The sequence below is a fragment of the Vulpes lagopus genome, chromosome 5 (assembly GCF_018345385.1).
Source record: "Vulpes lagopus strain Blue_001 chromosome 5, ASM1834538v1, whole genome shotgun sequence".
Lineage (NCBI taxonomy): Eukaryota > Metazoa > Chordata > Mammalia > Carnivora > Canidae > Vulpes > Vulpes lagopus.
Window position 1 is genome coordinate 63,650,813 of NC_054828.1, and position 14,265 is coordinate 63,665,077.

At 44.7% G+C, this 14,265-nt stretch overlaps 1 protein-coding gene across 3 annotated transcripts in view; it reads left to right on the forward strand.

The window, feature by feature from the left end:
* Positions 1–14,265, forward strand: part of PPM1H (protein phosphatase, Mg2+/Mn2+ dependent 1H) — a 253,998-nt gene that overhangs the window by 126,888 nt on the left and 112,845 nt on the right. For all 3 annotated transcript variants that reach the window (XM_041754313.1, XM_041754314.1, XM_041754316.1), the window contains one exon: positions 5,686–5,798. In XM_041754313.1, the coding sequence (XP_041610247.1) occupies positions 5,686–5,798 (113 nt within the window). The remainder of the gene's footprint in view (positions 1–5,685; positions 5,799–14,265) is intronic.

Sequence of the window (14,265 nt, forward strand, 5' to 3'; positions counted from 1 at the left end):
AAACCCCACAGCAGAATAAACAGTACTTATTTCCAGGAAAAAGTAGGTACTGGTAGCAAAACACAGACTACCAGAAGCGGAGAAAAGGCTTTGAACCAGTGAGATGAGAGCAGTTTCATCAAACACTGCGAGGTTCTTTGAGGTCACTGCTTTTCCTTTCCTCTTTGATCCTCCAGTGCCTGCCACAGTGTGTGGCTTGTGGTGAGGGTGACCCCTGACCCCGGGCCTCTAATCCTGCCTGTGCTTTCTGTTGGGCCCCCTTTATCGTATCTCATCTTGGATCTGCCTTCCCACTGAGCACCTGCATAGTCCTGTGTCCACCATGGAAAGGGAGCCACGGTTTCCTAAAGGACCAGGATCTCAGGAACTCCTGAACTGGCATCAGTTCTGCTTCCCCATGGGCTTTGTCAACAGTGACCACCTAGTTCAGTGGCTGGGCTTGTGTCCCCTGCGGTGTTAGGCTGTTGCTGGGCCCGGGATGATAGATGCGAAAGCAATAAATGTCCTCTTGGTCCTGGTGTCACGCTGCTCCTTGCCTCCCCACCCTCCCACGGCAGGGTCTCCTCGCCAGCATCTCCCGCTCTTGAGGGTGCTCGTGTCCACGGATGGACACAGGAGACCTCCTGGCTACAGGAGACCGTTGCCTCCCTCGGAATCCCAGCCCAGTCTGCCCTGATTCGCCTCGTCGCCTACCACCTATAGGATCCGAGTTCTGGACAAAGGCGGGAGAAATTTCAAACTTGTCTTTCCTTTTCGGCGTGGGTATAGGGTCATCACCACAGTGAAGAATATCTTAGAGGTCTGGTTGTTACGAAGGAAGAAGACAGCAGTGTTTTCACTCGTAAAACTACCATACATCTTCTTGTTACTGAGCTAATGACTGGAAATAGCACTCAGCGTGGATTTATTGGTTAAAAAAATGTATGGTGACACTACGGTGAAAAAGAGGATAAATGCAAAGCTTATTTGTAGCGCATGAATCCCAGTGTTTTCAAAAATCAGCATATTCATGGGACACTATGGACCTGCATGTCGGTCTGTGTTTAATGAAGCTAGTTTTGTTTTGTCTTTGTTTTCGGTGGAAGGGGGGGTTCCCCCAAGAAGGAAGGAGCATGTGATTTTGCCAACAGCCGGCAGGTGGCAACACGAGGCAGGCCTGGTTTTCCTCCTTCCCCCGTTGCCTGGCTGACGGATTGGCTTGTTCTCAGAATAAACCAAAATCCGACCCATGTACTGAAACCATGCAGAATCTTATTATCTGTGACTGACACTATTAGCAGAGTGCTCAGAGCCGTGTTTTAACCCATCTACGGCGAGCTGCCGAGCCCCGTGGACACTCCCCAGTGCTCACTCCCTTTCGTTGTCTCCTGCTGCTGCCTTTCTGCGACCTGACATTGGTAGGAAACAAAGAATGATTCTGGAGTTGCGTCATCTCTAGGGCTTTCCAACCAAATCACAACCCTCCTGAGCAGTATGTTTTCTTTCTTGCAGGCCTTTCCTGCTGAATTAGTCTCCTTTCACTTCTCTCTCTTCTTTCCCTTCATTGCCTTCCTTGAAACAAAAAGGAGCAAAATAAAAATCCCAAGTCTTTAAAAACTGGATCCATTCTTAGGATTTAGAGATAAAAATCTGGCTTCAATGTAGTATTTAGACACACAGTACAGGATAAATCAGTGCTGCTAAATAGAAGATGGCCTTGAGAGGCCTCAGAGGACTCTTGACTGAGCAGATAAAACAATTACCTTGTTAATATTATGAGGTGTTGGTCCTTTTAGATCATACTTGAAAAGGAATGATAGTAAATGCATGTGTTTTGCTGTACATTACTCTAGACTTATGTCTTGGGGTTTGTTAACAGATAAAATGGGCAAATTTTCCAAATTAGTCCTTGGTTAGTACAAAGCAGGGAGCAGTTTTTCCTGTTATTTCATTTATTTTTTGGAAATATACCCAAACTTGAGGGTTTATAAAATAATAATAATTATACATTTATATATGTGTGTGTATGTGTATATGTGTGTGTGTGTGTGTGTGTGTGTAAAGTGTGAGAAGCTTAAGCTAATTGGAAGAGTTGAGGGTTTGAAGAAAACGAGTAGTTAATTCAGCAGTAAATATCTTTATTGACTTCATTTATTGTGTTTGATCTGATAGTAAAAGAACCATGCAGATGGTCCTTTAATGTTCCTTTCAGTACTAAGATTTTGTGAAACATCTTTTAAAGAGGAGTAGGTGGTATAGGAAAAAATAAATGTGCTATTTTGGCTTCTAGGGAGGGGAAGCAATTATTTTTAGACTATGTTCTAGTTACACCCAGTTTTAGAAGAAATGGAAGAGTGTATTTTAATGTCAGTGAATCCTTCAGGGGGATGAAGTCTATGGAAACACATCTTTCAAATCCTAGTCACTGTGATCCCAGAGAGCACATGTGTAATTAAAGTGCGTGTGCACACATATGGATCTGCACACACGTGCACGCACACACGCATATTGCCATTGCCACACAAATGGTGGGGGGTGAAAGCATGAGCATATTAGCAGAGTTTCCCCGATAAAAAGTAGCTAGACGTTAGTCCACTGTTTAAGTGACAGTACTGCCAAATTTAGCACTCCTTCTGCTGAGGAAAGTACAGAGGGGACATAGTTGAAATACAGGAAAAGATGAAAGAAATGATGAAATCAGAAAAAAATATTGAATCGCACTATTAATGTAATAGCAAAGGATTAATTGGGCGAGCTAACTGGAGCGTCTCCCCCCAGACGAAAGGCAAATTGGAACTCTGCTGTAGCAGAAAATCATAGTGTCGTACGTACATTCTTACCTCGATTCTTCTTAAGAATTAAATAATCTTATAATCAGATTTCCTTGTGACGTTAGCCATGATACATAATGCACCTGTGATCCAGAATAGGCTCGCCCATCTGAGTCCCACCGGAAAGTCCTGCCACGGATGGTGCTTTCACGTGGACTCTGTGTATCACGGCATTTTCTTTTGGATTTCACCAGTGATTTAAGTCTCTGAAGCATTGTTCACACGCCAGTCCATGTATAGCATGCAAGCCGTTGGATGCTCAAGGGATTTTTTTTTTTAATTGTCTTCCATTCAGACATTAGGTATTCAGACAAATGTTGATTGTGGCTATGAAAGGATACTTGCTGTTATCCCCAGCAATTCCTTCCAGTATATTCAGAAGAGTAGTGTAGTAGTAGCATGGAGCGTGGACTTGATGTACCAGTTTCTATATTAATTTGATGAAATATGTATCTATCATGATATCAGCTTTATATTATTTAGATGCAAAAGGAAGGGGATATATCCATCCACAAACTGCTTTGTGAATTGGGTTGTTGATCCTGTTTTTTGCGCATTGTTTGGAGGTCGAACAGACCAAACTTCTGACAGCTTGACGTTTTCTTTCCACTTCCTCATGACAGTCTTTTTGGCTGATCTCCATGGCTCTCCTTCTGCCCCTCGAGGCTCCTGCCATCCCTGCACACGTTCTGCTAACCAACCATTCATTGTTCTCAGTTGACTGCACCTGAAGCGAGACATGGGTTCCTACTTAATCATCATCATCATGAGCATTTATTTGCATTGCAATCTTTTCCTTTGTGAATTACGAACAGGGATCAGGGGTGAGGACATAATTTGGAAACTTGGGCCTTCTCTTCATCTGCCCAGTTAACAGGCATTTTTTTCAGCTGTCTTTTTCTTTCTTTTTTTTTTTTTTTTTTAACCTAGCCTGGTATTGGTGTTAAGGGTCGAGCAGCAGAGGTGTCTATTCTCAGTCATGAAGCTTCTGGGGCCTGGGAAGGATCTGGATGGGCAGCTAAGCCCCTCACACATAGCATCCAATTTAATCCTGACAATAGTCCTTTATGAAACTAACTGATACAGGGTTTGAGTCCAGTTTTTAAGTCCAGCGTAGTCTTCGAAGGCGGTCCTCACGCTTGGCTCTGCAGGCCTTCGGTGTTCTTGCCCGCTCGCTCCCTTAATGCAGTTTTTCTTCACTTCCAAACTCCCGCACCCCGCATACACAGGTTCTTACCCCCGCCCCTCGCCCTTACCCAGTTGATCCCCCCCCCCCCGTCAGTTAGTTTCTCCCAGATCTTGTACTTTTTATCTACTGACTTTTTAACAGCATGCTGATCTTCATCTGTCTCCTTGGCTTAGGCTCTTCTCCTGTTGCCAGTTTCTCATTGGTGATTCATCTGACCTTGTATGACCACCTCCGGAGCCAAGCATTTGCTGATAAACGCTGGGGCTACTTGGATTATCTCCTCCCTTCTCCAGGAGGAGGCTGGTTGAAGCAGCAGAGTGCTAACTCCGTGGGTTTCTAAGAACCACGAAGTGCCCTGGCCCTCAGGAGCACCCTGAGAATCAGCCAGGGCACCACTTCCTCACCAGCTTCCTTCTCCCTCCCTCCACCCTACCTGGCCTTTACTATGGAACATTTGGCATTATTTCAGCCAACATTCAGTGTCTTTTCCTAGCTCAGCTCACATTTTTCTGATGTCACGAAACCTGTGCATCTGTCACTGACACAGAATTTTGCAAAGACCTCTGTCTTGGATGATACATATCTGTCAGTGGAGGTCTTGGTCTGGTTTTAGTTTTCTTGGGAAGGCCTCATTAGGCGGCAGGTAATAATAAACTTTGGAGGAGGAGAATGAGCTTGAAATCCAAACTCCAGGGATCCCTGGGTGGCTCAGTGGTTTGGCGCCTGCCTTTGGCCCAGGGCGCAATCCTGGAGTCCCGGGATGAAGTCCCGCGTCGGGCTCCCTGTGTGGAGCCTGCTTCTCCCTCTGCCTGTGTCTCTGCCTCAATGTCTCTCTCTCTCTCTCTCTCTCTCTCTCTCTCTCTCTCTCAAATAAATAAATAAATAAATAAATAAATAAATAAATAAATCTTAAAAAAAAAAAAAAGAAAGAAAGAAAGAAATCCAAACTCCAACCAGGTAAATAGGGGCAAGTTACCGCCCCCTCTTCTGCATCCGAACGTTGAGGTTAATAACAGGATCGTAGGATCAGCTCAGATCTCTATGTACAGTGCTTCACGCCCTGCCTGACATAGAAGACGTGCTCAGTGAATATTGGCTGCTGCTGTGATTGTGTCACTGTTGTGAATCAGTGGCTGTCGGAAGATGAAGTCAGATCAGAGCTTGGGAGCTTCTATCTTTGATTAATAAGACCCGGAGTTGACTCCCACCTGCTTTGAATAGAGGACACTGTCCTCCAAGTCAATCCTCTTAGCTCACTGTAAAAGTAACTGTTTATTGGAGACTTTAGGGTTAAAAACATTGCTCGGGTTCAAGTAGTTGTCATTTTCAGCCTATTGTAGTTCTCCTGTGGCAGCTCAAGCAGTCCACACAAAGACTAAATTTTCCACGAGTTATAATATTTATTGAACACAGTTGGCTTCCTTTTTCTCGCTTTTGTTCTGATTAGATCTGTTTGTCATCCCTTGTTCCCTATCTCTGGTCTGCAGATGGTCTAATAGAGGACAGTTTTCTGTCGGTGTCCTCAGTGAGAAATGATCTTCAGGTGGTAGGAGAGCACTAAAGATTTTCTTGTCCCATCTTTGAAGCGCATTCAGACTCTGAGAACTGTGTCAAGGGAGTGAGGCTAAGAAAGTCTTTGATACGAGTTCCTGTACAATCCAGCACTGACTTTGTTTTCTTCTGCAGGACCTACAAATAGAACGAGAGAGGAGTTCATATAATATATCTGGTGGCTGCACGGCGCTCATCGTGGTTTGCCTTTTGGGGAAGCTGTATGTGGCGAATGCTGGGGACAGCAGGTAAGCAGATTGTCTCTGGCTCTTGCTGGTTTCATATGCCTTCAATAATTTTTTTTCTTCTTTCAAAGAATTAAATGATTGGCAATAAAATAATTCTGCTTGGGATGGGATATGGGAAAATATGATCCTTCTACATCTGTATAAAATGCATTTAAGATGAATTACCAGGCTGGTATGAAAAGGTAAAGGCTGTCTTCTACTTGTCCCTGGTAGCAGTTCATGTATAGACCTGTGATTAATACCTGTGGCTGATCTAAACAGGTAGCATCCAAATATTTTTTGACCCCAGAAAGCTTAGCAGAGGCACACAACATGAGCATGAGAGGAGGGAGGAGAGGGATTTGAATGAAGTAGGTGTTTGGAAGGGACCCAGGAGGACTCCACAGCTGGTTCCACTTCTGCTCAGTGACTTTGCTCTGTCCCCTCCCAGAAGTCCAGGAGTTTCTCCTTTTATGCACAAGCCCTCTGAGGCTATATTCTCCTCTTTTCTGGGCTCAGCTGCAAGGAACTTTGGCCAAGAGATTATGGTTAACCCCTACTCTATCCACTCTGTCTTACTGAGAATAAGATAAACTTGGGTTTTATTTTAAATAACTGCTACATCCTCGCTTTAAATTCACGTGCAGGGAATTTAAAAATTATAGACTTTGTGAAAAGTGTTCTTATATGTATCACGTACTTCTCTGCCCCTTCAGTAATAACATATGTTACTTCTTGCTAAAGACTGACTCTTTGTGTTGAAAGCAATCAGAGTACTGGACTCTGTGCAAGATGTCCTCGGAGGACAAGTGATTTCCCTGTGCAGTCTTTGGTCTCAGGATGCCCCTGTTCCTCGGTCATGTGCCTCTTCCAGCATCCCTGCTTGCCCAGGCCCGACCCTACTGCCCCCCGCTTCCCTGTCAACATCAGGTCCTGATTGAAGAGGGACTCCCTCCAGCAGCAGAGGAATTTACCTTACTTTTACTTCCATTTACAAAGCTGGAGAGCTTCAGGACTCTTCATTCCCTCTAGTTTCATCATCCTCTCCTAGTCTTTCCACTGAAGATTCCAGAGAGTAAGGGAGACTGGACTTCCAAGGCAGCAGTATTTGGGGGTTTGACAATTGATGGTTTCTGAAGGTCTGTTTATTTTTAATATGCATGTGGGTTTCCATTAAACTCTATAAGATAATCTCCGTTTCATCATAGCATTGTGCTGGGTAAATGGAAATATCTATAGGATACCATATGTATCTCATGGCTTCCATTCCTTAGTGTCCTGTCAGATTCTTAGCAGGAGACAGACTCCTGCTCAGGTGGTTCAACTGGATGAAGGAGTGAAAGGGAGCCCGCTAGGAGCACTGTGGCTCAGAAAGACATTTACTGCCTAAGGCCTGCAGGATGCAGGGAGGAATTGCTGCATCAGAGCCCAGGAGATGGGGTCACTGATGAGAGCCCTCACCAGAAATGGCAGGAGATGGGAGAGGTACTTTGACTTCTTTCTCTTCCCCCCACCAACCCCCATCTGGCCAGGGCTTCCCATTGGACAAGCCCAGCTGGGAGCCAGGTGACCAGTAGCCCAGGGAATAGTGGTCCCAGACATCAGCCAGCCAGGGCACTCACACAGACCGAGACGGCATCTCTGGGGTCAGGTCGAGTGGAGGATGCTCAGCACATCTGCTGCTTCTCCTTTCCTTCTCCACCCCAGGGGTTGAGCATCTCAAAAATGGAAATTCTCAATCTTCGGGCCTTTTAAGACACATGCTGAGGAGCTGGCCTCGGCTTGTTGTTCTGTTCTGGATGCTGTTTGTTTGGAAATGGATGAGCAGATAAAGAAGTGATGGCCTTCCGCTCTGGGGGAGACTGAGTCAGTGATTGAGCTGTTGCACTCGTGTTCACCTTTGTCTTTATGTCTAGCTCCACGCCCTTTGAAATGAGCTTGCTTTGCCAGCCCTTCCATTGATGAGGGAGGTAACAGAATGCCCTCGTCCCTGGGAATGGGCCCACCCCTCATCCCAGGGAAGCACCTCTCACCAGATGATCTCAGACTCAGAAGGTGGCCCAGCTTCTGGGCCCAGAGTATCTTCATGTTGGATTATTCTTTTCATGGCTGCAACTCCTCCCCCAGACCTTCTCCTCATTTTGAACATAGTTTTCTTCCAAGCTCTTTAACAGAGCCACTTACCCAGCCAGCGCCTCCATCCTACTTCCCAGAAGCTCCAGTGCCCTGTCCAGGACCTGCCAGTCCTTTTCTGGGCTCTTACTCTCCTGTGCCCCCCCCCCCCCAACCCCTTATGTTTCTCGACCAGATCTTAACCTCCTCATCTATAAAAATGGTGGTGGTGAAGTAAATAATTCCTGAAGTTTCTAGCATCCTATAGGTTATCCCATGAGGAGTGACACTTTTGGAACATAAAGTGATGCTATACGTGTTGATTTTTTTTTTTTTTTGGTAATTTTTATCCTCCTTCGAGTTTTTGAAATATTACTGTAACACTGTGTTTCTAAATGTTCCTGTGTTTCTAAATGTTCATAAAAGTATGGTGTTTTACAAGGTTCTTCCCAATAACTTGAAATGCCTAATAAGTACTTTTATCCTTCTTGAACCTATAAAGTGTGCACACACACAAATTATTCTATGATAAACTGGTATCTTTAAAAACCTAATAAGCTTAACTACATGTGTAGTGTTCCAGCTCTCATGTCCAGATCTGAATTTGGGGTTTTATGGCTGATTGGTTGGGTTTGCTGTTCGTGTATGAGTCATGCGTCATATAGAAACCTAAGAGCACTAGGAGTTATTATTTGTATACATGATCTGAAGGATGGCTTATAGGACACTTACTACGGTGCTGTTTTCAGCTCTTGTATGAACAACAGATTTTCAATATCCTCTTAAGTAGACTCACTGCTTCGTTTATGTGCTAATATCATTTTATAGGTTATTTGAATTTACAAAAATACTCAGTTATTCCCAAGAAATAGCAACAAAGTGAACTCTGATCAGACTTACATAAATATAAGTCCATTATCACTTGTGGGCAAGTAGTCACCAATCTGAGGGTTGAATTTAACCAGATGATTAGAACTGATAGAGGTCTCTAGCAACAAGTCCCTGATTAATTAGATGCTGGGTTGGTTTTTATTACTATTTTTATTATTATTGCCAGATACGGCTGCTGTATGTTTACTTTAAATCTTGACGATTTGGGGAGTGAAAGCAAATCTTTGTCTTGGGTCCACTGCCCCAGAATTACACTCAAGAGAGGCTTTGCAGTGGTTTGATTCAGAAGCTGCTGGTGATCGGGAACTAGTTGCTGGGCTGTACAGTGAGCTACGAACGATCTGATTCACCATCAGGCATGGGCGTGTTGGAGGTTGTATTCAGGAAGAGCTGCCTCAGGTTGTCTGTGGCTCAGTGGTTTTTGAGACAGTGGCTACCCTTGGTGTAGGATGGTCCACATTGATGCTAGGTTACTGGTGCACAGTCCGGGACCGAGTTACCCTTCTCTCTTCAGCAGAAGTCACGACCCAAAGAGGAACATGCAATAACTACTTGACGCATGGCAGTTGCTTTATTTTTCCTAGGCAAAGGCAGCCAACTGAACACCTAGGGGATCATAAGGGACCAGGAAAGAAGCAGATGGATGGGCGGGTTTTCATTTCAAGCAAAAAAGAACTGGTAGTATGCAAATGTCATGCAAAGCAATATGCAAACTATCACCCATTGTGTTTGAGTCATTGGCTCCTTAGGGCTCTGAGAGATTCTTCAGTTGAGGAAGATGCTTTGACTTCATTTAGAAGATGATTTCATTTTATTTCTAGAGAGCTAAGACACTGAGGGAAGCAAAGCCGTTACCACTCATTTCAAACAGTGTCTCAAAGTTTGGCAACTGAGGCTACATGAACTCATTCAGATTAAAGAAAACCAATTAAGATTTGTTAACCTGATGATTCCACTCTTGCCAAATTTATAGTAAGAGAAGCAGTAAGACATCTAATAAACGCTCGGCACACATTTAATACTGTAACCTCACAGGGAGTCCTAATTTCTCTTAGCAATGGGGTGAGAAGTAGGCATTGTGAGTAGCAGGTAAGTACACTGAAGCACGGCGAGGCAAAGAGATTTGCCCAAGGTCCCACATCCCGCAAGGAGCGGGGCTGCCTGCCATCCAGCCCAAGACTCGAGTCAGAGCACCGTTTTCTTAATGAATGCACTGTACCCTGGGATTTCCCATCCCTGCTAATACTCACAAGGGTTTTTTTTTTTTTTCACATTTTCACATCTCTAAAATCAAGGGTTTCTAATTAACATTTTTTTCTTTGCTATTTGGATATAAAACGATGACATACTTTATGATCAGTGGCATCTTTGATTTCACCTAAAATGGTTTATGGGGCATAGCTGAGGGGATGGCTGCACTTAAAGCTATTTTAAATGCATCGCAGTAGTCAGGCAGATAAGCTTTGGGTGGTCCCATTCATTCATTCATTCATTCATTCATGATACAAGGAGTATTTTCTCAAAATGAGGGCTGCTACCCGCTTCCAAAGGTCCCAGAGACCACTGTAAATTTTGTATTTTCATTTTGATGATAATCTATTGAAAATAAGCATTTTCTGGATTTGCCCGGCTGACCATCTTATAAAAGATGACTCCCATGAATTCAGACCCCCGTTTTGTCATGTTGACGGTCCTCCTAGGAGATCAGGAAGGTCAGATGTGTTCATGATGTAGCTCTCTCTGCGGGAGTGAACAGGCATTCCACTAATTGTCCAGCCAGGATGTTTTTCTTTCATTTCTCTTTCCCTCATTTTCAAATATCCAGAATTACCACGCCTCCCCCCTCATGTAACTTAAAGCTTTCCATACCCATTCAGAAGTGAATTCTTCTGGCAAGTCTGAGTTTTCTTGAGGATAGGAAGTATCAGTATTAGACAAGCCTGTTATTTCTAAATTCAAAACCAATTACAGGGCAGCCCAGGTGGCTCAGTGGTTTAGCGCCACCTTCAGCCCAGGGCGTGATCCTGGAGACCCCGGATCGAGTCCCACATCAGGTTCCCTGCCTGCTTCTCCCTCTACCTCTGTCTCTGCCCCTCTCTCCCTCTGTGTATTTAAATAAATTTTAAAAAATCTTTAAAAAAAAAAACAATTACACCTCGGTAGTGTTTCCTCTAACAGCCTTCCCCCCTTTACTGGTGAGAAGACAATGAAACATTACGTAGCTTCCTCCAACCCTAGAGAATGTAAAGAACTATTCGTTCCTTTTTATGTTCATGGCCATAAATGCCCAGTACAGAACCTTCCTGAAACTACTTATTTTTTTATTATTTTTTATTTTTTTAAAGATGAAACTACTTATTAATAAGTGGTTCATCTATCCATACCTGCCAGTGACCTGCCACTTTGATGGTGGCCTTCCTCTGAGTTCAGAAATATATTTGATCTTCTTCCATTGACTACATTCAGTTCACCACACCTCTTCCTGTTTCACAGGTATATGAAAAACAGTATAGAGAGAAATGAAAATTAACCACCATTCTCTACTATGAAAGTTGAATTGTCGTGTCTACCTTTTTACTACACAGCCCCCATCTTTTTAGTATATATTTACATTATCCCTTATCTATACCATAATCTGTAGAAGGCAATAGCAGAAAGAAAACGTTACTGTCAGATGTTCACAAATACACAGAGACTGGGGTGGCTCAAAACAGTCTCTACTTTTCCTATCAAGCCACTCACTGTCTACACAGAGGGTACCCAAGAGGCCCTTCTCCCTCTGGGTTTTCTTCCTGTCTCCTCCCTTTGGATTTTTTTTTAATCTGTCCCTGACACCCTTTGCCCCAAATCAGTGGTTCTCAAAGTATGGTGGTGCCCAAGCCAGCAGCAGCAGGTGGAACCTGACCTACTAAATCAGAACCCCAGTGAATGGGGCCCAGCAGTCTATTTTAGCAAGCCCTCCAGGTGATTCTGAAATACAGAGGAATCCCTGCTCTGAAGTCTACCGTTGGGCATCTGAGAGAGCTGGGAGGGAGTCACTGTGTCCTCAGGGTTTAAACATTATAGCTCTTCTGGCCTGAGGCTAAAGTGTCAACTCTGAAGGCCTCCAGACATCGTGCCATCCCTTGCTGCAGCCAGACCCCACCTACAGGGATCTTCTATGGTGATGTTGCCCCTAATGCTCCTCGACACTGCTGCCTGAGGGGAAGGGGCCTTGCCTGCCCCTCCGTCAGCTGGCTGCCATTTCCTTTTGCCAGCCTGATACCCTGAAACACAGGTCCTCTTCCTTGAAAAGTGCAAGTGAGAGGAAGGATTTCTTGCTTGATCCAGCTCCTGATTTCAGACTCCTGCTGACTGTTGGGTAGTTCTGAAGCCGCTGTCCCATCCTGCACCAGGCTAGGATTCCTGTCTCTGCAATGGGGCAGGCATGCCCCAGTGTGGAATTTTGGACTCTTACGGATGGGCCCCTGGAAGAGTGTACTTCTGGCTGTGGCTGCACCATCCCACCCATCAACTGTCCTCTATTCCCAGCTGGGCGGGAAAGGCTCACGGTATTTGTAGAAATGGGATATTTGCACTTAGAAACACTAGAGTGGGGGCAGCCTGGGGAGCTCAGCAGTTTAGCGCCACCTTCGGCCCAGGACCTGATCCTGGAGACCCAGGATCGAGTCCCACATCGGGCTCCCTGCATGGAGCCTGCTTCTCCTTCTGCCTGTGTCTCTGCCTCTCTCTCTCTCTCTCTCATGAATAAATAAATAATATATTTAAAACAAACAAACAAACAAAAAAAACACTAACATGAAGCAGTTGTGGTCAAGATGTGACTTTATGTATCCCTGGCTGCTGGGAATGAAACAGTAGGTCACTGTCACCGGGGAACTTGCCACCATAGAATCCCAAGGCTGCATCTTTGGGCCACTTCAGCCATCACCAAGAGTCTTAGGGTTCAATCAGCTAATTTACTGATCATGTAAAATCAGGAAAGATGAGCTAGCACGGTACAAAAAGACCTTTAGTACCTGGGAAAGTGGGCTAAACCTAACCAGTTGAAGTTGAACAACAGTGAAGGTAAAGTATGCTACCAGCTGAAGGAGGGAAAAGACTACCAGGATCCAAGAGCCCAAGCTTACCAGTGGCTCACATTTTTTAAAAATGTACTTAAGTGAACAATAAATTCAGTCTGGTCAGTAGTGTGGTGTAGACACCAGAACCTCATGTAATCCTGGGATGAAGCCTTTGAGGTAGAAGGCAAAATAATACCTAATGGTTTTTGTTGGCTTATTTTGTCTCAGGCACTCTTTCTGGTTTCTAGGGCTTTCCGTGAATAACCTGATTAATCCTTACACCAACTTTTTTGGGGGAAGAACTATTATGAATCTTATTTTACACATGAAGTCTCTGAGTGACACAATTCAATTTGCGCACGAATGAACAGGAACATTCCAAAGAGAGACCAGAGTGGTGAAGGGATTCAGAACCACATTTGAAGGGATGAGAGAAACCGAGATGAACGAGAGTTTTTTAGTCACATGGAAAAGTAATTTGTGTTGGTGCAAGAGCTCCTTGGGTATTTGTGAGACATGGGGGAGAGCAGTGAGGGTTGTTCTCCATGACTGGGGACAGCAGTGACAACCACAGGAGGACAGGGCAGTGGTTAGAAACAGGGGCTCGGACTGGCTGAGTTGAAATCTTAGCTCTGCCGCTTTTCATCGTCTGTGACCTCGGGCCCATCTCCTGCTTCCCGTGCCTCAGTTTCGCTGCCTGTAAATGGAGATGATGGTCGCACCCACTTCTCAGGGAGTATTAGATGAGCAGATGCGAAGGAAGTGCTCACCTCGGAGACTGGTCTATGGTAGCCCCTCGGTAATATGAACTGCTTTATTGTCTTTGTGCTTGGTACACACTCGGCGAAAGCTGTACGCAGATGCAGCTGCTGTGGAAAATACTGGGTTCTCTCTTTGGGGAAATATTTGTGCATCAACTGTATCCCCACCTAGTAAAAATGCTGTGCTGAGTAATTTGATTTTTCAGGGTCCCCGTTAAGCACTATGTTTCAGTGGCTTTGGGGGAATCTTTAAAATATTGTGATGTTTCCTTTTTCCTTTTTTATTAGAGGGAGGAGGCAAAGGGAGAGGGAGAGAATCTTAAGCAGGCTCCACACTCAGTGCAGACCCTGACACAGTGCTCGACCTCACAACCCCTGAGATCATGACCTGAGCCAAAATCAAGAGTTGGACACTTAACTGACAGAGCCCACCTACGTGCCCCTCGTTTTTCCATCTTTTAAGAGATTAATGATCTCGTGATTCGTATAAGGAAAAGTACAGCTGTTCCCTGCTGTACAATGGTGTATCAGGTGGGCTAAGTGTGGAAACACAGATCTTCAAATTCACTAATTTATAGAAGCAATAGCTTTGTTTCTTGCAGGCATCTGGGGACCTGGGTGTAGGAGGCCCTGTCCTTTTTAACACTTGGCTTCCATCTG